The following is a 26,260-nucleotide window of genomic DNA, read 5'->3' as shown; positions in this document are numbered from 1 at the left end:
CATGACATATTAGAATTATTTTTACACACAAAAATACAAAAAAATTTAACACATCTATAATTCTATATTTACACTACTATTAAAAATATGAATAGGATTATAGAACTTTCTTTTGACTAAAATACTCATATTTGAATTTAATCCTTATTTAATTATGAGGTTTAAACTGTAAATTGAACTACTACTTTTCACTACCCCCATTCAATCCCCTTTATTTATATTTTACATTTTTTGATAAATGAACAAAAAAAGATACACCAAAAAGATTAAATATTACAAAAAAAAAAAATCTAGTCAAGCAAGTATGCCTATCAATGATACTTGAAACTTCACAACTCGATCCGATTATCAAATATTTGGATGAGGTGTTTATGTAATCAAATTTGGATACAATTATTATTATCATTATCATCATATAGAATTACCACGTGTAAAGCATGTGCACACTTCCTAGTAAAAGAAATATTTGTTGGGCTATGTGATGAAGGTTATTAAAGAGGCTACTGAATTACAAATAAGTCAAGTGTTGAAGTAGGATTAGTTGGGGGGTAGGTTGCATCAATATAAGTAGAAGATGAACACTCTTTGATGGAAAAGACATGGTTGAGGGAGAAGGGAAAAAAGACTTGGAAATGATTGTTCATCTAATATGATATGCCTATAAATGTATTTAGTTTATCTTAATATCATAACAACAATAGCAATTGTAACCCAAAAATATGCATAAGATGGACCAATACTCCATCTTGTGCCAATTGTATAGATATAAAAATGGATAACAAGCACACTCACAACAAAAAAGAAGGATTTTGGCGATGCTAGACAAACGTCACCAAAACTGCTACAAACGTCGCAAAAGGCTTTTGGTGACGTTTACGCTAACGTCACATCTACAAAAGTCTGGAAAACTTTCGGCGACGTGTATGGGACTTTTTAGTGACGTTTGCAAATGTCACTGAAATTGCTCTAGTTCCCCTTGGGCACACTTATGGCAACGTTTACGCACCAACTTTTGACGATGTTTGTAAACGTCACCAGATAGTGGCACTTTTTGGTGACGTTTACAAACGTCGTCAAAGGTGGATAAGGGGAAAAATCTGTCAGCTTTTGGTGATGTTTGTAAACGTTGGCAAAATTTTTTCTCCTCTACCATTGGTGACGTTTACAAACATCGCTAAAAGTTGACTATTTTTTTTTCTATTTTTCCCATTTTGTAGCTATCAAAATGAATTTACATCACCTGCTTTACACTTGATTAATTACATTTATCCATATAACCTTCTAATTGATAATATAAACATATATTAAAATATTATAAAAAACTTTAATACTTACAATTAAACATTCATGTTTAAACAAAAATATAAAAAAAAACAAGATAACATATCATCCAAAATGAAGGGATTTTCCCTTTGCATTCACATTCTCCTCCCTACTTGTTACATATGTACGAGAGGACCCTGTGCCAAGTACTTGTTCAATGTCCTACAAAAGACAAAACAATTATATTATATTTTCACTAAAAGATATAAAAGTATAAACATAATTTTTCTTAGTTGATATAAAAATAAAATTAAATTTGGCTTATCTTACTGGGTTTGATGATGGACCTGCATGATGGGAATCAAAATCTCTAAGTGGAACAGGAGTGTTTTCTGATCCATGGCTCTACACAAAAAAATAGTGTATTCAAGTATTTTTATCAAAATTGAATAAGAGAAATGGATTAATTATCATAAACATAATATTCGATACAGCTGATATATACAAAGCCACTGAATATGAAGAAATACTTTTTCTTGGCTATTTTGATTTTTGCATCATAATATTTAACCAAATTATAAAGTGCAGCTCAAGTTTCTTCTAGTGACACAACAAATTGAAAATGATCAAATACCAAATAAACCTAACTTGAAATTACCATTTACTTCCACTTAAGCCAAGTTAATATAATTGCTAAGACTTAATTGAAAAGGATCACATTTACCTCCACTACTGAGCGAAGGGGATCAAATGCTAGTATATGACTTAAACAAATAATACAGATTCAAGCTCTGAACCTCTGCTACAAGTAGCTAGAGTCTTTACCAACAAACTAGCTGGCAAGGGAGTGCTACAACCATGATCTCAGCAAATGTGATCTCAGTGTTGATCTCTCCAAGTCCGGTTTTCTGGGTCAGTTTTTAAAACAATGATAGAAATAATCTTAGAGAAGCAAGTTGTGCAAGGTTGATCCAAGATTCAGAACAATTCTTGGGAACCCATGATTAAACAAGCACTCTATACTGTCATTGAGGCCCAACCCAATCTAAGCTGAATTTACACCATGGGTGTAGATTTGTGCCTATGCAGCTCTACCCACTAGTTTAAACCGGCACCAACTTTGGCCAATAAATGGCTTGTCTTTGTCTAGTGACCACTCTATCAATAATTCTTTAGTGGGCCTCTGACTCAAACAAAATGTCAGAGCTAGTTGTCCTAAAACCAAAGGTTAGGTCTGCTTTGTACTACAATGCAATAGGGGCCCCTATGTTACTTACCCACAAATTCATGTGAAAGTGAAACAACCAAACCAAACCTAACTACAACCATAATAATGAAGTTGGGAGCAAAACCATGTGAAACCCTTCTTAGTTATGTCTCTCATGTACACTTCCCTAGGTTCCATAACCATATAAATCTCCCTTAGATACGGTTTTGAAGTAATTCCCATGATCGATGATTCCCTACACATATTAGTCCAAATACAACAAATGATTGTGCGCGGACAAACCAGGTGATGAACAGACAAAGTAAAAGAAGAAATCCCCAAAAAAAAAAAATACAATGCCCTTTGGCACATCCCATGAAACACTTCAACACCAAAAGCCAAGAGATGGCTAAAGCTACTATTGCTTTATTGTAGACTTCAACTCCCGACACCTTGCTGCACCCTGGAATTGCATAATTCAGATTAGCTAAACGTGATGTTTGCGTAGAAGGCTTTGGGAACTAGTCATAATTCCTCACACCAATTATAACTAATGATAACTCTGCAATTGATTAAGATTTCCCCAAAATAAAGTTAGCTTCCAAATGAGACCCAATAATTTAGTTATAGATTAAGCCCAACCTTTCATATCATTGTTTTCATATCTTTCAAGTTTGCATCTTTCAACCATAGAAATAAAAAAAACCAGAATAAAGGCCAATTGCTTGTACATCCATCAGCTTGTTAGCTTCTCTGAAAATGTGATTGAACCAAATGGAGGAAGAACAAATTTCCATTAGATTCCAAATTTACGTCTAATAGGAACTTTTCCCATACAAAGAAACCAATGGAACATTTTGATTTCTGGTTGGGGAAGAGACATTCCTGTCCAACCAAGTAGTCTAGTTAATTGTAAATTCAGAGGAGTGTTGTTAACCAAATTGTAAATTCATATACCCCTTGGTTCTTAGAAAGGTTGATTTAGTAAATGTTACCCAAGCACATGTACTAGGAGTGTTATTACCTATAATATATAGATAGATAGATAGATAGGTAAAACCAATATTAATAATTTATTTCTTGTTTTTTTCCTTTTACACTTTTTTTTATTTAATTAAGCAAGTTTAGAGGTCAAACTGGATGGTTCATCAAAACGGTTTAAAATTCTGTCATATTCTGATATATAGCACTGTATGATCATTTTCTACCCAGATGGAAATCGGCTACAAACAGAACTAATATGCATAAGGTAGAGACAAGGAGAGCTATTAACAACCATCTAGCTAGACTTAGGCCGGACTAAAACCAGGCAAACTTATGGTTAAGCATTTGAAACCACAAGTAAGCCCTTGAATTAGTATATATAATGCTTCAATTAATCTCTTGATAGCTAGCTAGTGACGCAAATTAAGATGGACTCATGGAGTTAAGAGTTAAAAAACAAAATGAAAATTCTGAAATAAAAACATTTCAGCCAGAGCCAGAAGATCATAAATGCATTAAAAATGGCCTTGTTTGACTACTTTACAAAATATAATTAATTCTGTTCGCTTGTTTGACTACTTTTCCAGTTATGAATGGCCTTCATAAGGTTGGAAGGATAAGAAAGTAAGTCAAGGAGAGGATGGAAGAAGGAAGAGAAGAGAAGAGAAGGAATCAATGGAGGGCACCCAGATATTTGTGAGTCTAGTTCTTCTGTGTTTCAGTGGTTTCTGTGCTTTTCTTGTGAATCTATATTTTACCTATCTTTTCTACATTGCATATCATTTTCTAATGTTCCGTCAATATTTTCTTACTTGATACTTTGAAGGGAAAGGAATTAGGGATATTTTGCTGGGAGAAAGGAATGCAATCTGTAGGAGGGTGGGATTGGCACTGAGAAGGTCGCTATAGGAAGGATAACCAAATAGCTTGCAAGATGGGTGGTCAGAGGTAGCAGAGAAGGGGGATCTTAAATATGAGATATGAGAAAATTGAAGTGGGAAGAGAGGACTCTTGGGAGGGAACTCTTAGGGGACTCACGAGGATAGTGTGTGAATTTTGTTAGGGACTCCCTCTTTTTGAGATCCTCCTATTTATAGATTTCCCCAAGGACCTTTTTCTTTTGGAGAGTTCATTTTTTGGCTTCCTTTTTAGAAGGTTGCTTCTAATTAATCCAATATGCCCCATCTCGGTTAGTTTAAAGTCAACAATCACCTACTACAAATGCAGTAGGGGCCCCTATGGTAGCCATGTCTCCTTTCTCATTCACTAACACCCATAAGTTGCAAAAGTGTGTTAGAGGTTGAATTTAACCAAGTTCATAGGTGATAATATGAAGCATGGTTATAGAAAAGGACAAGAGTCGTAGCAGCCCTATCCTCAACTATTGTGAGCACAATGCTAAGGCCTAAGGGGCCTTTGGATAATTGTTGTAATAGGTGCTAGAAATGAAATGCTGAAAATATTCCAAGTTGTGGTTTATCTAAAACTGAACCACAAGACTTGTGATAGCTATCAATAAACAATGGGATTTGTGATAGCCATACCTGAACTGTGTTGAGTGTGGGGAATGGATTAGGCATAGGCATGCCATATTGTTGTGCCATCTGCTCAATGAATGATTGCAAATGAAACACATGTGAATTTGGATTCACCACGTTCGATTGAAGATTGTCTACCTTTTCCTGAAGTTGTTGGTTCTCTTGCTCTAATTGTGTCGTGTATGTGGTGGTAGTTGTACTTTGAGAGGTGCTTCCAGACCTTGCAGTACCAAAAGCATGCTTTGGGGTCAGCCCAAAGCCCAAACAGCGCACCCGTGATGGATGCTCATCTCCCAAAACTACTACCACTTCATCATGGGGACCGATGGCCTCAACCTGTGTGCCAACTTTTGCTTGCTTTGCCACACATGTTGTCATTTTGGCCTAGAATAATTAAAAAATGTCATTACATAAAATGGTCCAAAGTAAAACCATACTAAAATTATTGAATGAATAAATATAAAAAAATAATTACAGAAAGTTCCCTCACCTCAAGATCATAAAACTCCCCCTGCGAGTTTGTATGGGCCCTTTTGAATAGGTCCTCTTGCGCTAGGGGGGCCGTTGTTTTGTCTGCTCTCCTCCTTCTAAAACAAACCAACTAATTTGTGTCATACAAATTAACAAAGAAATCAAAAAATATAAATATGTTAGTCATCCCACTATTTGATGGAGAAGAGCTGCATAAGAAGTTCGGCCTAAGTGGTGATTCACCTTGTTCACCTTGGCCATTGTTTGACACTTTTGCTACAACATTGACAATTTAGTGATATTAATCTACTATGAATTTACCATGTATAAAAAGAAATTACTAAATTACTTTTAACTTGTACCTTGCTCTTTGGAGTATCAATGTGCAAACAAACAAAGCAAATCATTACGATCAACTTTCTTTTCCATCGAATCGCCTCTGTTATTGCCCTCTCACGATCTGTTGCATATTTCTCGTAGTAGGACTTCTTTATATGATTTCGAAAACCACGGAGCTACTTCCCAGCCAAACGGAGAAGGTCTTCCTCAGACAAGTCATTTTCTATTATGAACTTCTCCTACAAATAATGTCAAATATTAGCAATTAGCATGTGGCGATAATTTACTTCAAACACAATGTCACTTACCCAAATTGCATTGTGAACTCTATCCCTCACATCATGGGGTGACATCCTCCAATCGGTGATATAGGCTGGGACCTCAAAACAATCCCTCACCAACACACCAATGTAAGATACCAACTCCGGCCGATGTGCCCTTACAAGTCGGCCTAGTTCATCCATCTTAACAATTGGAGCTTGCTCTCTACTCCTACGCTATACATGGGGCAAGATGGTGCAGCCACGCCTCCCCGGTCCCTGTCGTCTACGAGAGGAACTAGGGGCTTGGGAGGATGAACCTCCTATATCATCCCTAGAATGCTCATTTCTAGGGATGTTCACCTCTTGGTTTTGTTCATTAGCCATCTGCTGTAATAAAAATTGAAAAAGATCATTAATGATTGTGCGATATGTAGCTAAAGTATATTGTGATAAGACATGATATAGGCCAAATATATCAATTTTAAACAAACAAGTATGAAAACTTGTATGATAGTCATGGAAGTAAGACATTTACAAGACATTTTGAGTTTTGTGGTTATTACCTCCATTGTATGGTACTTTGAGTTCTCATGCAGTCAAGTGTCAAGTTTTGAACAATAAGTGAACACAATCATTTAACAAGGGGAATTTTAATACATAAAATCTCTAGATGACACATTGACGAATTTTGAAACACCCCCAAAGGGAAGCAATTTACAAAAAGTTAGGGAAAAAAAAGCAATGTACATGAACAAAAAAAATATCCAATACCCAATTAAAGGGAGGAAATATCATAAAAAAAACAAAAAGAACAATTGTACTTTTGCAAGAAACAACCCAAGTTATATTCAACTCCTGCTAATCTGAGTCATCACTAAGTGACATGTATGAATTTGTATCACTAGTAGATTCGTCTGGAACATCTTCCTCTGATGAGTCATTGATGAATTGTCCATTTAATTGCTCCGAAGTTCTACTTTGTGCAATATTAAAAATGTTTTCCACCACGTCCGGTGCAACATCATCTGTAACCCACTCTATGTTTTCATCATTTATGTGAATATTTTCCCTTGCCATGATAGAGAAAATGGGTGCACCATCCATGTATGCAACATCCCCTTCCATCTCTACAAGACCTACATCATATAGGTCACGAGCCTTTGTATTATTCACTATATGCCACCCCTTGTTTAGGTCATCTTCCACATAGAATACTTGTTGAACTTGATTTGCAAGAACAAATGACTCATCTTCCTCTCTTTCTCCCGTATGACACAATTTTCCAAAATCCACCAAAGTATATCCATAGTTTTCTTTCTTAAGTCTTTGCCAAGGGTTAACCCAATCACATCGAAACAATACAAAGCTGACATCCTCCGTATATCCATAGAACACATGTCACTTCGAATGCCATGCATGTCCCATCCACTCATGTGTAAAGTTGTGTCTGCAACTACTGCCGCCCCACTATTTTGATAAGCTTTTCCTCTGTCTGAAGAATGTAGTTGGAATCTATAACCATTGATTAGATATCCTGATAACACAAACACATCAGCCATAGGCCTCATTGCTAGTGTTGCAACAATTAGAGAATTTCCCACCATTTCCTTGTTCTTGGGCATCTAGCACACGATTCCTTAACCAAGTAGCAAACTCGGTTCGATGGGCCTTTTGTAGTAGTTGTTGCTTTCTTGGAAACCATGCGACCAAGATTTTTAAATGTTCACTGAAATAGTGAAATGTACATTAGTTGAATGAATCCATGAATCAAATTACATATTTCAAAATATTAACAAGAGTTATAAGCAATTACTCAATGTATGGGGCCATCTCGTCCACATGTGTCAAGACATAATGATGTGCCTGTTGATGCGGCATGATCCGGGCACTACTAGCTGGCTACCGACTGGCTCCTTGTTGGCAACGGATGGCACTTGAGAAGATAGAAAAGAAGGATTCCCGAGGATTTACCCGGTGGGAATACTCCGAAGCTTAAGTCAGAATGCTGGGGAAGGAAAAAGAGAGTGCGAAAGCTAAGAGTGTAGGTCGCGCTTTATCACTGTGCTCGAGAGATTAGCTCGTGAGCAAATGTAGATTCTAGTTCAGAGTATGAGAGTGCGGAAGTATTCAAAAGTTTGAAGATCCCTTTTCTCCTTTGCCTCAAGGGCTTTTATAGGGGCATTCTTGTTAAAGCGAGCGTAACCGCCACTGGGCCCTTGCTGCAGCCATTACTTGCCAGGGCTGCGCAGGTGGCCATTGCAACGTACCTTTCGCTTGGATGGGCGACACGTTTTGAAGGGGCAGGCACACCTCCGCCTGCTGAGAGACGTGGGTGCAAATTGTCGAAAGGACAGATACTACGCCATCAGTCAAGGGACGTGGTACAGTCTGATCGGTACGGCTTGTCAGATAGAAGCTTCTTGAGAAACGCTCGCGCTGCTCATTCGTGAGCTACTTTGTAGTGAGCTTAGGAATACTTCAGGGTTACCCTTACTAGAGTTGGTCTCTGGGGTGATTTATCCGCTTAGGGGCTAGAGCAAGCTGGTTTCCCTAGCTCGCGTGCTGAAGTAGCCTCGGAATATCCCCTTTAGGGTAGCTTGGGGAACCCGAAGATCGTGTTGTAGCGAGCTCCTCCTACGACGAGCTATGACATAGTGAGCTGCTCTATAGGCTCGTTACTTAGTCGTGATCAGGCTATGGTGTTGAGTTGTTGCCTGTGCTGAGTCAGGTCCACGTGTCATCAATTCATAGGTCGGGTCAAATCATCCTCCATCACCTGTAACATCGAAAGCACATCTAATTTTACAATTTTCTATGCACCAAATGGTTTACCCTTGCCAGACAAGGATAACTCTATGTCGCCCTCAGAGTTCCTTCCAACTTGCGTGAATCGAGTATCAACATCATGGAGATACATCGAGCAAAATGTCATGCATTCTTCCACAAGATACCCTTCTTCGATTGACCCCTCTGGATGTGCCTTGTTCCGCACAAGCTTTTTATACCTACTAAGCACCCTTTAGAGGTTGACATGTGTAACAAAAGAGAAAAATCAAATTAGTTAATGTAAGCAGGTGATATTCATTAACAATTTAAATATGATTTGATGTATTACCTTTCAATCGGATCCATTGGTATTGCATTGGCCCTCCTATTTTGACTTCCGACACAAGATGGATGCACAAGTGGACCATTATGACAAAGAATGATGGTGGAAATATCATCTCCAACTCACACATGGTCATTGTTATCTTATCTTGCAAACTATTCAAATCTTCGGGTCATATTACCTTGTTGCAAATCTCTCGAAAGAAATGACTCAAATCCATAAGGGGACGAGATATATCTTTTGGAAGTGTATTTCTAACACATATCTGAAAGAACTGATGCATGATGACATGATAGTCATGGCTCTTCAATCCAAGTAGTTTGCCATCAGCTAAATTGACTCGCCTTCAGATATTAGTGGAATATCCATCCGACACTCGCACATTTTTCAAAACTTAGAGAAATTGCACTCTCTCATTTTTCTTGGGCAAACAATATTGTCCATGTTGTATAGTAACCCCGCCCGTACTAGCATCTGTTACTAGATGGAGAGAATGTTGAATGTTCATCTCAACCAAATCATAACGACTCTTGGGTGTGTCCTTTGATTTTCCATCAATGTTCAAAATAGTTCCCAATATATTTTCTCACACATTCTTCTCTATATGCATCACATCTAAGTTATGAAGAAGCAAATTATGCCTCCAATAAGGCAACTGAAATAATATGCCATACTTCTTGAAATTCCCAACATTACTCCCCTTTGAATCACCTGACAAAATTCTTTTTCTGTGTCCTTTTCACACTCAAAATTCTTCCCTTCTAACTTTGAAACAATTTCCGCGCCTAAAAGAGGAACTGGTGGAAGCCTAAACTCTTGAGTCTCATCAAAGCTCCGCTTATTCTTTCTCCACCTATGATCTATTGGGAGGAATCTACGGTGGCCAAGGTAGCAATGCTTTTTTCCATTTTCCAACCACCTAGAATGTGTTTCTTCTTGACAACATGGACAAGCCAAACGCCCCTTGGTGCTCCCAACCAGACATTAATGCATAAGCTGGAAAATCATTAATCGTCCACATAAGACGTGCCTTTAGTAGAAATTCTTGCACGGTAGCTATATTATACGTCTATACACCCTTTGTCCATAAAATGTGGAGTTCTTTTACAAGAGGTTGTAGGTACACATCAATGTTAGTACCTGGGCCTCTAGGGCCTGGAATTAGCAAAGTAAGCATCATATAAGGTGGTTTCATGCACATCCATGGTGGTAGGTTATAAGGCATCATCATCACAGGCCATATGCTGTTCACCGAGCTTAATGCAGAATGTGGCTCAAACCCATCAGTTGCCAATCCTAGCCCTATCAGCTGCAAAGTCGGGGTATCTCTTATTGAAATCTTTCCATGCCTCTCCATTAGCTGGATGGCGAAGCATTCCATACTTGGTCCTACTGTCCTCATGCCATGTCATACTTTCAATAGTCTTACTTGACATAAATAGTCGTTGTAACCTTGGAATGAGAGGGAAGCACCGTAACACTTTCTGAGGTCTTTTCTTCCTTTAAAAACTAACATTTTGATCAAAATCATCTACCCCACTATTGTTGTCGCTCTTCCATATTGATTCACCACACTTATCACACTTGTCCTTATCCTTATCATCACCCCAGAAAATCATACAATCTTTCGGACAAGCATTTATTTTCTCCATCTTACACCCAATAGTTGCAATGATCTTCTTGCACTGTGAAAAATTAATTGGGCATTTGGCACCTTCAGGCATAGCCTTTATGAACACCTTCAAAAGTTCGTTAAAGGATACATCACTCCATCCGTACGATTTGAGGTGGAGAATTGTCATGACGAATGACATCATCGTGAAGTATTTGTTTCCAATCCACAATGGCTCTTCTACATCCTTAATGAATTGTAAAAAGGTTGCCATATCCCAAAATAGTTCTTCTATAGATATTTCTGGTGCATCTCACTGGTGGCTATACTCAAAGCACATGGGGTAAATATCCTCAAGCATCTTCCTTAATGAGATATCATAGAAATCGTGAGTTAATATATATCTAGGGCCTATTAAATTTGCAACAAACTTTATTACACTCCAAAGCATTTTAGTCAAAGTACAGATTTGAGAGATATGATAGATTCTATTGAATGGAGATAGTTGAAAACAACTTCAACATTAATTGAGAGATATGTGAAAACCATAATTAGTAACATTAACTTTTGGAGGCAGTGTGAACTATATTTTCAAATGATTGAGGTAATTGTAAAACTGTTAAAGATTGTAGATGGTGAGAAACAATCAACAATTGGTGTTGTATATGAATTCATGCGTAGAATATGTATTGTTATTGAAAAATGTAGTATAAGATCTTGTAAGAAGATATTAACTATTATAGGAAATAGATGGAATAAAAAATTTCTTCATGATTTACATGCAACATGTATGTTTGATTAATTATTTTTAATTATATTTATATAATATGAATATTTAAATTGATATTAATAGTATTTTGTTATTTTTGAATTTTAACATATTAGTTACACAAAAAATATCAATACTTTTTGGATCTCGATGTTAATTAAGATCTATTAAGATTCTTAAAACTCTGTCATGAATTTGAAAAGAAATAAATATAAGACAATTGGGGCATTACAGGAGGTAATAAAAAGTAAATTTTGAATAATTTTATGATAACACATTTAAGCTCCTGTATTAATAACCATTGTTGCAAAATATATAAAAATATTTCGTGAGACACAAGGGTCTTTTGGAAATTCTTCAAGCAAAAGATTAAAAGATAATTTCGATCCAGATAATTTAATTTTTGTAACCTTTATAATATTATATATTTGATGATAAATGATGTATTATACTAATATATAATTTTTTTGTAGCTGAATAGTTGTTTTTATTTGGAAAAAATGCTCTAAATCTATAATCCATTGCAATGAAAGTATTATTATAAACTACATCATTTAGTGGATGTTAATGTAATTGCAACATTTTTGGCCTTATACGTTTAAATCAGTGAAATCGTCTATTATATAAGAATTTGGAAATGTTAGTTTACGTCTATTATAACATGAGGTTAAAGATTAAAAATTTTATAAATGATAGAAAATGTTTAGAGGGATATTTTGATTATATAAATTTGGATGACATATATGATGGCGATGATCCACTAATAGAATGGTTACAAGTGCAAAGTGTTAAAAAAAAAAAACAAATACAATGTTACTAGATGAAACTAATGATCCCCTAGACTCAGTACATTCATTGCTAAAAAATTACATGTAAATATTAATAGTTGGGTTGAGGAATAATGCACCCAAAGTGATACTAATGAAACACAAACTACTAATGACAACGATGATGATAATGACTGGAATGATAATCATAGTAATGATAGTGGTGATGATGATGATAATAACAACGATGAAGAATGTGATAGTGGTTATAGTGAAACTTAATATATATAATGAAGAGATAATGTTATTGATGATGATAGTATTGTATTTATTGAATAACAATTTTTTTATCATGTTACACAAGACTAAGATCATTTTATTCGTAGAACTAAACAACCAAATTATAATCGTGAAAGACAATTTCATTATTATGAAGAAATGATACACGATTTTTCTAATATGAGTTTGTTTTCATCAACTTCATAATATGATTAATATGATTATGATTATGATTCAAATCAACATAATAGTTCTTACCAATTTATAGTTGATTATTGGCTCTTTAGTTCTGATCTTCTAAGGGATATAGTGATAATACTGATGTATCTTTATATAGATTTGGAACAATACATTTCTTAAAAGAGATATCAATAACTTTTGAATAAATTCAAAGATTATCATTACAATTTTATAAGTTGAAACAAATATTTTAATTATATTATAAATATACAAAAGATTGATATTAACCATATTGATCTTGATTATTAGCCTTCACATAACTCCATTTAGTATTAATGATAGGTATGTTATTAAATGATTAAGCATTTTTCTTATATTCTTAATAATTTTATTTATATGCAATATTTTTCTCATTCTTAGTTATATATTGTTTAGGTCATAAAAATATCAAATTATTGGATTGAATTCACTTATGTTATAGATATTAGACTTAAAAAGGACAATCTTATTTTATTGTGATTAATGTGTTTTATAATAATTTTTTATTAAATTGAAAATATAAACAATGTTTGATAAAATTTGTAATCTTATTATATGATAGTACATAGTTTAAAGTTACTAGTAATCGTTGGTTATAAAGTTTATTTTCTTATAAATTATTAAAATATGTAGTTTTTATATGTATATACCTTATTTATATATAATTCAACTTTAAACTTGATGTTATCAATGTATTCATAAGTATGCATAGCGTATCTGTGTCTGTATTTGTATTCATGAGCACTCTCTTTGTATGATCCTTTAATAATTAAAAATGAGGATGAAATTCAAATATAACATTGTTATTTTTAGTAAATCTACTTATTAGAAGAAGATTTTTTTTGTAATGTATGGAAATGATAAATATATTTTATCTAAAATTGATGATTATCATAAGAAAGTAAAGAAGAACCAATATTTTTAATTTTTAAACATGTTACATTATCAATTTTTACTAAATGAGATCCACTATAATCTTATCAAAACTGTAGATTCTCTATGTTGGAAGTGATATTGTGTTTAACTCTTGAATTTAGATACTAAATTAGATAAAAATGAGAACAAGAAAGATATGAAAAGTTGTTGGTTCAAAAGAGTTGAAGTTTGGGATTAATGATCTCTATTAGGAAAAGAGAGACCAAAGCGATGTTGATACTTCCATGAGATTGATGATCTTTATTACTATTTTTTTTTTGTCTCTTAATTAACTATCTAAAAGAAAATATAATGAATTCTTTCCATTTAAGCAATTTTATATTTTTTTATATATTTTCTTGTTATTCTCTTTTTATTATTCTTTTTCTTATTTTCCCCCTTTTTCCCATTTTCCTGTTTTCAATTTTTTGTGTGTGTATTTATGCCTAACATTTCCTACCCTTTTTATTTTAATTGATTTTTCTTTTTTCTCTTTTTTTTCCTATCAAGTTTTATTATATATATATATATATATATATCTTTTGTTACTCACAAAGTACTTGAAATACGTTAGTTTTCCCTACTCCCTTATAGACCCAAAACTTAGATTTTAAGTGAAAAATACATGGGTTGATTCGGTTTATTTTGGATAAATGGACTTTCTCTGGTTGGTGGCTAGTTTGTGGGTTGTCGGTGTGGTCCAAATGGCCTAGCACCTATTGGCTCCCTCCTAATAAGAAATATGACACTACAATCTAATGTAAATGGTGTGTGCAAATAGTGAGTGATATCAAGCATGCCAAATGTGAAGTAAGAGAAACGTAATTGAATACATTATTACATATAAATGTAAATAACAAGATCAATAAATGAAACTAAACATTAAGCAAAGAGCACACTCATTAACAACAAGTCACACCAAAAAGATAATTACATACATTGAACTTTCAATTTAGGAGAGTATAATTATTTGGAATATGAAATTATTAGATGCAAATCCCTTTTTATTTTCTTATCCTAAACATTAATATTTGTTTTTTTTTTATTTTGACTTGATTTCTCTTTTTTTTTGTTTATTTTTCATTTTTCATTTTTTGTTTTTTGTCTTTTGTCTTGAATCTTGAACACAAGTCAACTTAAAACACTCTTTATTCAACTTCCAATAAGGCCTAATTTGTTTACTCTAAGTGAGTTTTCAAGGCTTATTCATGCTTTACAAGATTACTTTTCTTGAAAGATTTTAAACTCTCATCATTTTTAGCATTTGATCATTTTTATCCTCAAGGAATAATGCTATAAATTCTTACAAACATCTCCACAATAAGAAGGCCAATGATTTAATTGAGTTCAAGATAGCTAAACTTACCCAAAAAGCTAGAAACTCACTCTAATTTTAGCATTTCGGGTCAGTAAACATAAAAAGAACAATGTTGAAATCTCTTCCAATGTCTTCATAATAAATAAGTTTAAGAATCAAGAATTTCAAAAAAAATGATAACCAAAATTGAATTAGCCTAAGTCATTCTTTTATTGTTTATTTAAAAGGAAAAGAGAAATTAAACTTCTACCTTAAAGCTGATTTGTTCCACATCACAACACATGATACCTAATTTGTTTGCATTTTACTCATGATTACTCTTGGAACATCTAATTACATTACTCACCTACCATCCTAAAGCAAGAAGAACCCAAAGCTTTCATCCTACCCCCAACTTGCATATTTTATTTGAGTTTCATGAGTTAAACTTTAAACATCTCCATTTTGTGACATATTTCCCATTAGTCTAAGTGAACATGACTTTTTTTATTTCAGTCCAAACATCTAACATTTTTGAATGCATTACTCAAGATTCTTGAATCTAACATGTGTAGCTTATTCCATCATAGAATCCCATTCCCAAAAGTTTACTTCATCCAAACATTGTTTCCAAAAAACATTTGAGAATTCACATTTCAGCATAGATGATTTTCCTAGATCATAAACATCAACCTTTCAATACTAGAATTTGATCAAAGAACCAATGTGCTTATTTGTAAATATCAATCTTTCAACATCCATTAAAAAACATGTCATTTCAACATTTAAAACAAGTCTTTAGATCAATACACTCATCACAAAGGAATTTAAAAGCCACATAAAATCTCTCATTTCAGCATAGGGATGCTTCTAGAATCATGCACTACTTGAATTGTAGAGTTGAAGAGTACCCCAAACCCAAAAATTTCAGCATAGAACATGCTTTTAAATCAAACATCAGTTACACATTTGAATCAAAGAGAACCCAAAACCCAAAAAGTTCAGCAATATTGTGATTTCAAAAACATGCATTTCCATATAATGGGATCAAAAAAAACTCAAACCCCCCAAAAAAATCAGCAATGGGTATGCTTTCAAAATCATCTTTTTTCATATTTTAGAAACAATAAGACACTGACACCCAAAAATTCAGCAATAAACATAATCCCAAGACTTGCATTTTTCACATATTGGGGGTTAAAGAGAACTCAAAACCCAGAAATTTCAGTAATGGAAATGTTTTCAAAACCTCACTTTCACACTCTTGAATCAATAAGAACCTAAAACCAGAAATTTCAGCAATGAAAAAGATTTTGAAACCAACATTTTCACTCTTGAATAAACAATAAAGCAAAACCCAGAAATTTCAGTAATGAGAAAGCTTTTAAAACAAACATTTCTCACACTCTTGAATAAACAAGAATCCAAAATCTGAAAATTTCAGCAATGAGAAAGCTTTTGAAACCAATATTTTTCACATTCTTGAACCCAAGAGTATCAAAACCTAAGGATTTCAACAATGAGAATACTTTGAAAATCATAATTTTTACATGTTGGGGCCAAAGAAATCCTAAAGGCTAGAAAATTCAGCAATGAGTATGATTCCAAAAACTTGCATTGACCTTCGAAACTACCCAATTTCAGCTTGACATTCATATGCAAAGGCATTCAAGAAACAATGAATTCTAAGATTTGCTAGTGTGGCATGCTTCCAAAGGCTATGTCATATTCAAATCCTATCTAAATTCATGTACAAAACCATTCTAGACTAGGATTCAATACTATTGACAGTCCATGAAGTTCAAGAAAAAGAAATAAAATGATCAAGTGAGTGCTGCTTACCTCTTTGAAAGTCCCAAACATTAGCCATAAGCATTAAGGAAAGAAACCCATGCTTGTCCAAGTAAAAGCCATGCTCCTCATGTGAATTGATTCATTGACAACCCCTTGAATTTAAGTGTGCATATGTTTTCAAAACTCCTCAAACAATTTTCATGTTAATTCACAACATAATGGAATTGTGAAAGAAAATACACATGTGGAATTCAATTTCCATTTTCCTTCTTTGTTTTAGCATTCATTCCCCCACAAGCTTACCCTCATCCTTGCACTCATCTTCTCTTTCCCACACCTGAATTAAATTAGGGGATTGGAATAGGGAGCATGAAATTTGTTGATAGTCCCCACATTCAACTTGAACTTTGTCTCTCAACAAAACATGCAATTCTACTATCCAAACATGAGTGACATAAGAGCATGCAAGAGACTTATTCCCTAAGGAAAAATTCCCAATTCAAGAAAATAGCATGAATACAGAAAACAAATTTCCAAATCCAAATTCATGTAAATCAGGACTTGAGAAATTAAGTAGCAATCCATTCAGTTGATGCAAGTAGATTGATTATGCACGAAAAAAAGAAAGAAATCAGTAAGCCAAAAACGGGACAAGAGGGTCTCACTTATTATCAACAAAATAGCACAAGAAGCATTGCATTCAATAACCTAAACAAGTGGCAAGAAAAATATGATTATTTTCAATAAAGAAAAAGAAAAAAAAAACATTAGGCACCCCATGTTGGCCCCACCTACGGTCCAAGAGGTTCCTAGTGGAGTCGCCAGTCTGTGAGCATCGAAAAACGGCTCATTTGCCACTTTGGCTAGGAATGGAGTCGTCACCCATCAAATAAGGAAGTGGAGGTGATAGGACCTCCAAGAGTGATTTTCAAAATGCCTTGTTTTAATAGTGACTCCAAAATCCAAGGCACCGGTCCAACCAGTCTGGGTAAGACTCGGATGGGAGAGGGAAGGGATTAGGCACCCCTCTCCCGGGTCCAATAGGTGGGGCCCACATGGAGTTCCAAAAGAAACTATAATAATTTTCTTTTTTGTTTTTTTATTTTATATCCTCTTTTGTTGTTTTTTCACTACCTATTTTTTTTATTTATTTATTTGTCTACTTTTTTTTATTACTATATCTCCTTTTCTATAATTACATATTTACCCTTTTTTTATTTGTTACTGTTTAAATTTTTATCTTCTTTTATATATATATATACATCATCCCTTCTTTTTTTATCTATTTTTTGAAATCCTAATTACGCTTAAACCCGTCACTACGGAGATCCTTCTCTTTTCTTTTTACTGCCTCTTTTCCTTTTTTTTTTTTGTATTTTCCTTTTATGGTCAATTACTGCTATTGTCTGCTCACCGAACTATTGTTCCATTATTTGAATCTACCACCCAAAAGAAATTGACTCAACTTTTCTGCGCCTTCCGACGACTAACCTCCTCCCTCTATTCTTGTATTCTTCCCAATTTTTACTCTTCACGATAACTTTATCAGCTATCATTTCCACCCATATGAAGGTGAATCACGGTGAAAGCTGAATTCAGGAGTAAGTCCCATGATATATAGAATGCATGTTGCAACAACAACAGGCTTATTCTTCGGCAGACAAAATGGAAACAGCTAAAGTAACGCCAGAGGAGCACGCACAAACAATAGGAATTCAAAACTTGCTTAAAATATCCTACTCGAGAATATCTAAACTACAGTCGATACGAAAGAACTGTCCAAGGAACTATGTTTCAATCGTCGATACTGGTCTGAAATAACATCTAGAGCATGAGTATAAATCGATGCTTAAAAAAAAAAAAACGAAAACAGAGCACATGGAAGAAAATAGAGTTTAATATAATAAGAGAAAAATAAATGAACAAAATAAAATAAAAAACAAACAAATTAGCGTCGGTGACTTGCAGAAGTTGTTCCAGTAACTACCATATCACCAACTTCGCTTACCTCTTAGGGTCTTGCCTACTATAAGAAACAATATTATCACTAGTCATTAATCTCAGGTAATTCCCATAAAAAGAAGAACAGAAACTTAAGTTCTGGAAATAACAGAGTGAGTTATTAATCCTCATCGTATTGGTTATTAATCACTAATTCTGGAAATAATCTGGCCATTACTTCATCAGTGCCGCTCATTACTTTACTTTAGCAAGGCATAAAATAGAATAGAAAAAAAGAAAAAGAAATCTGGGTGGATGTCGGTCTCTTGTTGGTTCGGTGATTACTTCATCACCAACCTTGACCACCCCCAGGTCAAAGCATCAAAAACAGCAAATCAAATGGTCGAAGACTGAAGAAAATAAGAAAGAAGAACAGAGATGAACGACTTGGAACAACTCACACACAGAGAAGTGTTCGGTCAGATGATAATATGCAGACAAAAAGAAGAAAAACAGAGCAACATCCTTTGTCACATATTCATCATCAACCTGAGACATTCAGAGACAGTTCAACCAAGTTTCACTACTGTCTCTGAAGGTTGATCAAACAATACGTCAAACAAGTGGAGGGTATCAGTCGAGTACATAATGAAGACATGAGAAAGGGAAAAAAAAAATACTACCAGAGGGATTTGCTTCACTGATTCAGTATTTTGGCCTGAACTTTGACTGGTGCTGCAAAGATGATTGACAACGAAGACTAGAGAGAAACTCTAGAGCGTGGTCACTGAGATGTCAGCGATCGTCAGAATGGAAGAGAGCGTCTACAGAAGGAGCTGCTATTTACTCATTCACTCCCACTGTTACGAGTGGATTTGTATTTTGTATTTAGGACTACTACTGTACATATTTGTATTTGTACATAAAAGCAAAATACATAAAAATTTTCTCTTAACAAGTGATTTCTGAGTTGTACATCAATGTTAAACAAAACTTTTATTGGATTTGTAGAACCAATGCTTTGGATTAACTCAAACGGGTTAGTGGAGTGGGTCATCTGATCCGGTTGATCCAGAGAATGATCTAGGTCAGCCTCTAATAAAAAATTAGGGCTTTCAACAAAGTCCAGAATACCGACACCCGGTCTGATTATTATTTTGGATTCATATTCATCTTTACATAATTAAATTGGATGCACCACATCCGATCTGATTAAAATTTGAGTATGATTAATTATATGTATATACAATTAGTAAATTCAGTATTTTATATTTATAAATTAAAAGTAATTATTATTTTTAATTTAATTCATTCTTTATTTTAAAATAACTAGTGTACGGGCACATACTATGTATATATACAAATAAAAGGTAAAATTATAAATTGACATGTATAATCAAATTTATCTTTTTATTACTAGCAAAAATAAAGGCATGCAGTATTAGCGGGCATTGTGTGATGCACAGGATTTATTAAGCGAAAGATATACAATAGAAAGGGTCATTTAATAAAATACCCTTATAGTTTCATGGATTTACTAAAATCTATCCTATAATTAGCATTTTACTAAAACACCACTTAAATGTATTTAATATAATCTTCCATTACATGATAATGGAAAATGACAGTGCTGACCCTATAGGATTTATTAAGCGAAAGATATACAATAGAAAGGGTCATTTAATAAAATACCCTTATAGTTTCATGGATTTACTAAAATCTACCCTATAATTAGCATTTTACTAAAACACCACTTATAAATTGTAATGGATTTAATCAATCTTCCATTACATGATAATGGAAAATGACAGTGATGACCCTAATGTTCATTTAAATAAATTTAATCAAATGAAAATAGAAATAAAAATACCATTCTTGCCCTTAATAAAACACGAGCAACCACTCTATTGGCTATATTTGGCCAATTTTGTTTTCTGTACAAAAAAAAGTGTTAAGGGTATTTTTGGAATAAAAAATCATGGGCCTAATGACAAAACAAACACTCCTTAATGAAAGGTTGATTAAATAAATAAGTTGTAAAATATATGGGATGTTTTAGTAAAATGAAAACTATAAGTTAGATTTAAGTAAATATGAAAAACTCTAAGGTGTGTTCTAGTAAATGACCCTAATAGAAACACATAAGAGTGTACAATTGTTTTATACGTTCATCTTTTTAAATAATTAATAATTACTCATATTTTATAAATCGAGTTGGTTGGTTTTCTAGTATTTTAGATTGGCCTTGGTTAAAAAATTTCCTAATTTGACCAAGTTGGATCAGTTTCACTTTGACAATTTGTAAACCGACCAAAATCGAATGACCTAACCATGATATATATTAATATTTTATATTTTAAATATAATTTTTAATATGGAAAAGTGAAAAAATTCCCATATTTCTTAGTGTAAAATGTTTTATATCATAAATTTATTTTTAATAATTACAATATAATTTTTAAAATTTAATTTAATTTTTAAGTTTAAATCTTTTGAACTGATTGACCAAACAAAAAAATCGGCCCAAACCGATACAACTTGTGTAGGTCAGTTTTCACAAAAGGTTAGTTGATTTCAGTTGACCAACTCCCTAAGCTGACCAAGTCAATTTGGTTGGCCAAATAGCCTACGACTAAACTGAACCAACTCATGAACACTATAATTTCTACTAAATTAATAGTATCGTCTCTGATAAATAACAATAGTTTAATCTCCAATAATTATTGAAAATTTATAGCGAAAATACACAATTATTGAAAATACATTGATAATGAAAAATATAATAATTACAATAATTACAAAAATACAATAAATACTAAAAATATATTAACTTAGTCAATAAATAGTATAATCTCAAATAATAGTTTAATCTCTAATAAATATTAAACAATAAGTTATAACAAAAATAAAATAAGTACAATAAATTAAATTTAAAATTTTCAATAATATTAGTTTAATATCCAATAGTTATTGAAAGTTTTCTATTGAATAACAAAACAAAATAAATTTAAACATAATCATTGAAAATATATTTATCACAAAAAACAATAAATAATTATTGACATACAATAAATATTATTTTTAGTTTACATAATTATATATTCAATACAAATTAAGAGTTTAAATTTATTATTTATAAATATTAATTTTTTTGAAAGTTATTTTCTCAAATTATTACTTGATATAAGTGAAATTAGTTATTTACAAGATTATATAATATTAAATTATTATTAATTTCAATATTATGTTATAATTATTTTTCTACTTTGAAGATTTTTTTTTAAATTTATTACATAATTTCATTATTTTAACTATTTAAAATCTAGTTATGATAAATATTTAGTTATTTAAATATTTAAATAATCTATAACATATTTAACTATTTTTCTATTTGAATTTTATTTATTTAAATCTATTACATATTATTAAATATTTGAAAACATTTAAATTAGTAATCTAGAAAAACATAATTTAAATTGTTAGTACGTAATTTTGTGATATATTTTGTAAAAATATAAAATTATTTTTTTGTGTTTTTAATAAATATTTTAAATTTATTATATAATTTTGTTAGAATATTTAAATAATTCTTAAATTTTTTACTCCAAACTTTCTTTAGATAGATATAGATAAAAAGTAGAGGAGAGGATAAATAGGATTTAGAGATAATTTTGGAGAAAAACTCTCTACTAAATTAGAGATAATTTTGGAGATAAATAAGAATTAGAGATAATTTAGAAGTTAAATAGGAATTAGAGATAATTTTGGAGATAAATAAGAATTAGAGATAATTTAGAAGTTAAATAGGAATTAGAGATAATTTAGGAGAAAGAGTGGGATAGTGGGGGAGGTAGTTTAGGAGAAATTTAAGAAAAGAGATTATTTTGATTATTGGGAAAGGACATCTCATTTATTACAAACCTGCTTTGAATGAATATGGAGAGAAGTGGATCTTTTATCTAACATGCTCCATTTTCATTTATCTTCATAAATCACTTAAACCTCCGCTGGTATTATGAATGAAAGGATTACATATCCTGACCGTCGATCAAGATTAATTCTCTATCTCTTCTTCTCCTCCGTGGGAAAAAAAATTGTATCTCATAATAATTTTTTTGAAAGGATTAAATGTAAATAGGTTTGTGCACATGCCAACTCTTTGCCTTCCCTAAGACGACGATGCCTTCTCTAGCTCTTCTTTGTGTTTTGTGATGGTTTGTAATTGACATTGGAGAGTTACAATCCTTCATACAAATTCTTTCAAATACGTCAGAAATAACATTTTCAAACTAGAAAGCCTAAACTTTTCTATGAATTAATCTTTCACAAAAATTCTTCTGTTGTAGTTGCATTTCTATTCCCTTTCTGTTTGAGTTCATCTTGTACACCATACTTACCACTTGCCGAATTAGGTTTTTTTTTTTTTTTTTCAGTTTGTTGAGTCCCAACTATTGATGTTTGCAATTTATCAATCCCCTATCAACAACCTTGTTAGAATCTCATCGCCACTCTCTTCTAATCATTGTTCTGTCTTGTTATGCGGCACGATCCGGGTACTCCTAGCAGGCTGCTGACTGGCTCCTTTTGGCAACGGACGACACCTGAGAAGATGGAAAGGAAGGATTCCCGGGGATTTCACCCGGTGGGAATACTCCGATGCTTAAGTTAGAATGCAAGAAAGAAGGAAAAGAAGAGTCGGTAGCTAAGAGTGTAGGTCGCGCTTTATCACTATACTTGAGAGATTAGAGGTCTCAAGAAGAAGTTTCTCTTCTGCCTTGAGGGCTTTTATAGGGGCATTCTTGTTAGATTGGGCATAACCGCCACTGGGCCCTTGCCACAGCCGTTACCTGCCAGGGCTGCGTAGGTGGCCGTTGTGATGTACTCTTCGCCCGGGTGAGTGACACGTCTCCAAAGTGACAGGCACGCCTCCGCCTCCTGAGAGACGTGGGTGCAGACTGTCGAAAGGACAGAGACTGCGTCGTCAGTAAGGGATGTGGCACAGTCTGATCGGTATGGCCTGTCAGATAGAAGCTTCCTGAGGAATGCTCGTGCGGCCCATTCGCGAGCTACTTTGCAGCGAGCTCAGAATACTTCAAGAGTACCCTTAGTAGAATTGGTCACCGGGATGACTTGTCTACTTGGGAGCTCAGGCGAGCTGGTTTTCTTAGCTCGCGAGCTAAAGTTGCCTCGGAATATCCCTTTAGAGGTAGCTCGGGGAACCCGGGGCTCGCATTGTGGCGAGCTCCTCCTTTTGTGCGCTACGATGTAGCGATCTACCTTATGGGTCCGTTACTTGGTTGTACTGGGCCACAATGTTGAGTTGTCGCTTATGCTGAGTTAGTGTCCACGTGTCATCGTTTTGTGGGTCGGGCCAAATTGTCCTCCATCAATTGCCCCCCACTCCTTGAGCTGAGAGTGTTGCCTTAGCACGAGGAGTTCATGAAGCGTGATGGACTGATTTGACCGAAATTCAAACTTGATTGACTACTCACATTAACTGTATTCGCGGAAATCAAAAGATTTTCTGATTTTTCGGATTCCGAAAACGTGCTGAAGTGGCTCTTAACTCCGGACGTTGTACAGCCGCCATTACCTTATTCATAGAAGACATGCTGCCAATCACCTTCGGTTTTCAGAAGGCATGCAGTCAGTGCGCCTGCGAGCCGTTGGATCTGCTTTGGTCTGGGCCGTCGATTCGGAGACGTGGGAGCTATAAATAGGAGGGCCTTCTGGGCCTCCATGGGAGCACGGTCCCAATGATATAGCCATTTATCAGGAACAACTTGAGGCTGGTCTGCGTCTTCCCTTGCACCCCTTGATAGTGGAGGTGCTAAACCACTTCAACATCACTATTGACCAACTCCATCCCAATGCCATCCGGAACTTGGTTGGGACGATATCCTTGTGTTGGGAATACTGTCTTCCCTTGAGTCTGGACATCTTTTCCGCTATCCTCTGTATAAAGAATGCCACTCCCGGGGCTCCACCGGAGAGGCGTCTCTACTACTTCTCTCCCCGTCCTGGCTACAAGCTCGTGCATGAGCTCCCGAAGAAAATCCCCGCCTGGAAGCGGGATTATTTTTTGGTCCACAACCCTGAAGGGTGGCCCTTCCCTACTTCTTGGAGGGGCGCCATCCAGGACTCCGAGGTCGAGTTGGACCTTGAAACTCAGAAAACGATGCTGTCCTGGGCATCAATAGGCTTCCTCTGTTCGGACTACTTGGTCGAGGAGAAGCTCGTGCAGGCCGGCCTAAGCCCGGGTAGGTTTTCCTTTTAGGTCGCGTGGTTTTTGTCACGACATTGTGTTCATATGCATATATATCTTGTTCTTACCGAACTAATATTGTGGTTCCTTCTTGGCAGCCATCATGTCTGGTATCGACTCGCACTGCCTTCTTTCAAGCAACCAGAGGCGTAGGGTGAAGAGGTTACGCCCCGACCGGACTCCCACCTCGGGGGGTACTGAGTTCGGATATGTCGAGATGACTTTATCCTCCCCTCCGCCTGAGATCCCGCCGCTTGAAATCCTGCCACCTCCATCCGAGGGAGCTAGTGGGGTTGGTCTCAAAGGGGGCGAGCTCCCACAGCAGGGGTGACTCCCCGTAACCCTCTCCAGCCATCCCCTTACCCTCTGTTCCCAGTGGGGAACTGGGAAGGGGTGAACGACTACATTGTGGCTCGACGGAGGAGCCGGAAGGCGATTTGCAATGACGAGGTTGCCCGTTGGGGGAATATGGAGCCCAGGGACCTCGTCGCGTTTGCCTCCTCTCACTGCATGATGGTAAGTGATTCTTTCCTTTCTTCTCTCATTTTGCTTCCTTTTACTATCCTCTGATCCTCTTTTTGTTGGCGGGTGAATGCCGCCATCCATGCTATGGCTCTCCAGATGCGCATCCACTGCGTCGACGCCATCGACCAGCGGGCTACCAATCAGAAGCTCCAGGGTGAGCTCGACCGGATTCGGGGCGAGCTCCATCACACTTGCAAGGGGAATGAATCTCAGGAGCTGCTCGTCCGTGACCAGGAGACTCAAATTGCCCGACTTTCTGAAGAGAGCACGCGTTACAGGGAGGAGTCGTCGAGGGCAGCGGCAGAGAGGGAGCTCCTTTGGCAGTAGGTGCGGGACTTAGAGTCCATTCTTCTAGATCGGACTCGAAATTTTGACCAGATGGTGGAGGCCGAACGAGAGAAGGCGGTCTGGGATTTCAAGGACTCCTAGGAATATCACGACCTCCAGGTGAAATATGGCTCGAGTTCGTACCGCTCCGGGTTTAAGCTCTGCCGGTGGTTGGTTCGGAAGAAGTTCTCCGGGCTCAACCTCGACGACATCACTATGAAGGGCCTGTCTCTTGAGACGGCAGACCAAGCGGAGGAAGAGGAGCCTGACTCTCTGGAGGACGAGGATGAGGAGGTGGATCCCTGAGGCGGTGTTTTTCCTGGACTTCTGGTGGCTCCCGGGTGCCATAAACCCGGTCTTTCAAAGATCTTTGGTT

The 26,260-nt window shown here is 35.1% G+C and overlaps 1 protein-coding gene across 1 annotated transcript; it reads right to left on the bottom strand.

Moving 5' to 3' along the window:
- Positions 1-1,298: 1,298 nt before the first annotated feature.
- Positions 1,299-5,573, bottom strand: LOC148802996 (uncharacterized). Its single transcript, XM_088886705.1, has 4 exons — positions 5,483-5,573; positions 4,999-5,376; positions 1,594-1,668; positions 1,299-1,485 (listed from the first exon to the last, which is right to left on the bottom strand). The coding sequence occupies exons 2-4, from the start codon at positions 5,368-5,370 to the stop codon at positions 1,387-1,389; spliced, it is 546 nt and encodes a 181-aa protein (XP_088742831.1). The 5' UTR covers positions 5,371-5,376; positions 5,483-5,573; the 3' UTR covers positions 1,299-1,386.
- Between the last annotated feature and the right edge of the window lie 20,687 nt (positions 5,574-26,260).

The sequence above is a fragment of the Nelumbo nucifera genome, chromosome 1, assembly GCF_055504915.1.
Source record: "Nelumbo nucifera cultivar China Antique chromosome 1, China Antique-T2T, whole genome shotgun sequence".
Lineage (NCBI taxonomy): Eukaryota > Viridiplantae > Streptophyta > Magnoliopsida > Proteales > Nelumbonaceae > Nelumbo > Nelumbo nucifera.
Note: the sequence above shows the minus strand (reverse complement) of the source record. Positions and strands in the feature narration are given on the sequence as shown.

Coding starts and splice junctions, on each gene's coding strand:
- LOC148802996 (XM_088886705.1), bottom strand. CDS start 5,370: ATGACAACATGTGTGGCAAAGCAAGCAAAAGTTGGCACACAGGTTGAG. Junction 1,669..4,998: donor CCACACTCAACACAGTTCAG/GTATGGCTATCA, acceptor TTTTTTGTGTAG/AGCCATGGATCAGAAAACAC. Junction 1,486..1,593: donor CAGGTCCATCATCAAACCCA/GTAAGATAAGCC, acceptor TGTCTTTTGTAG/GACATTGAACAAGTACTTGG.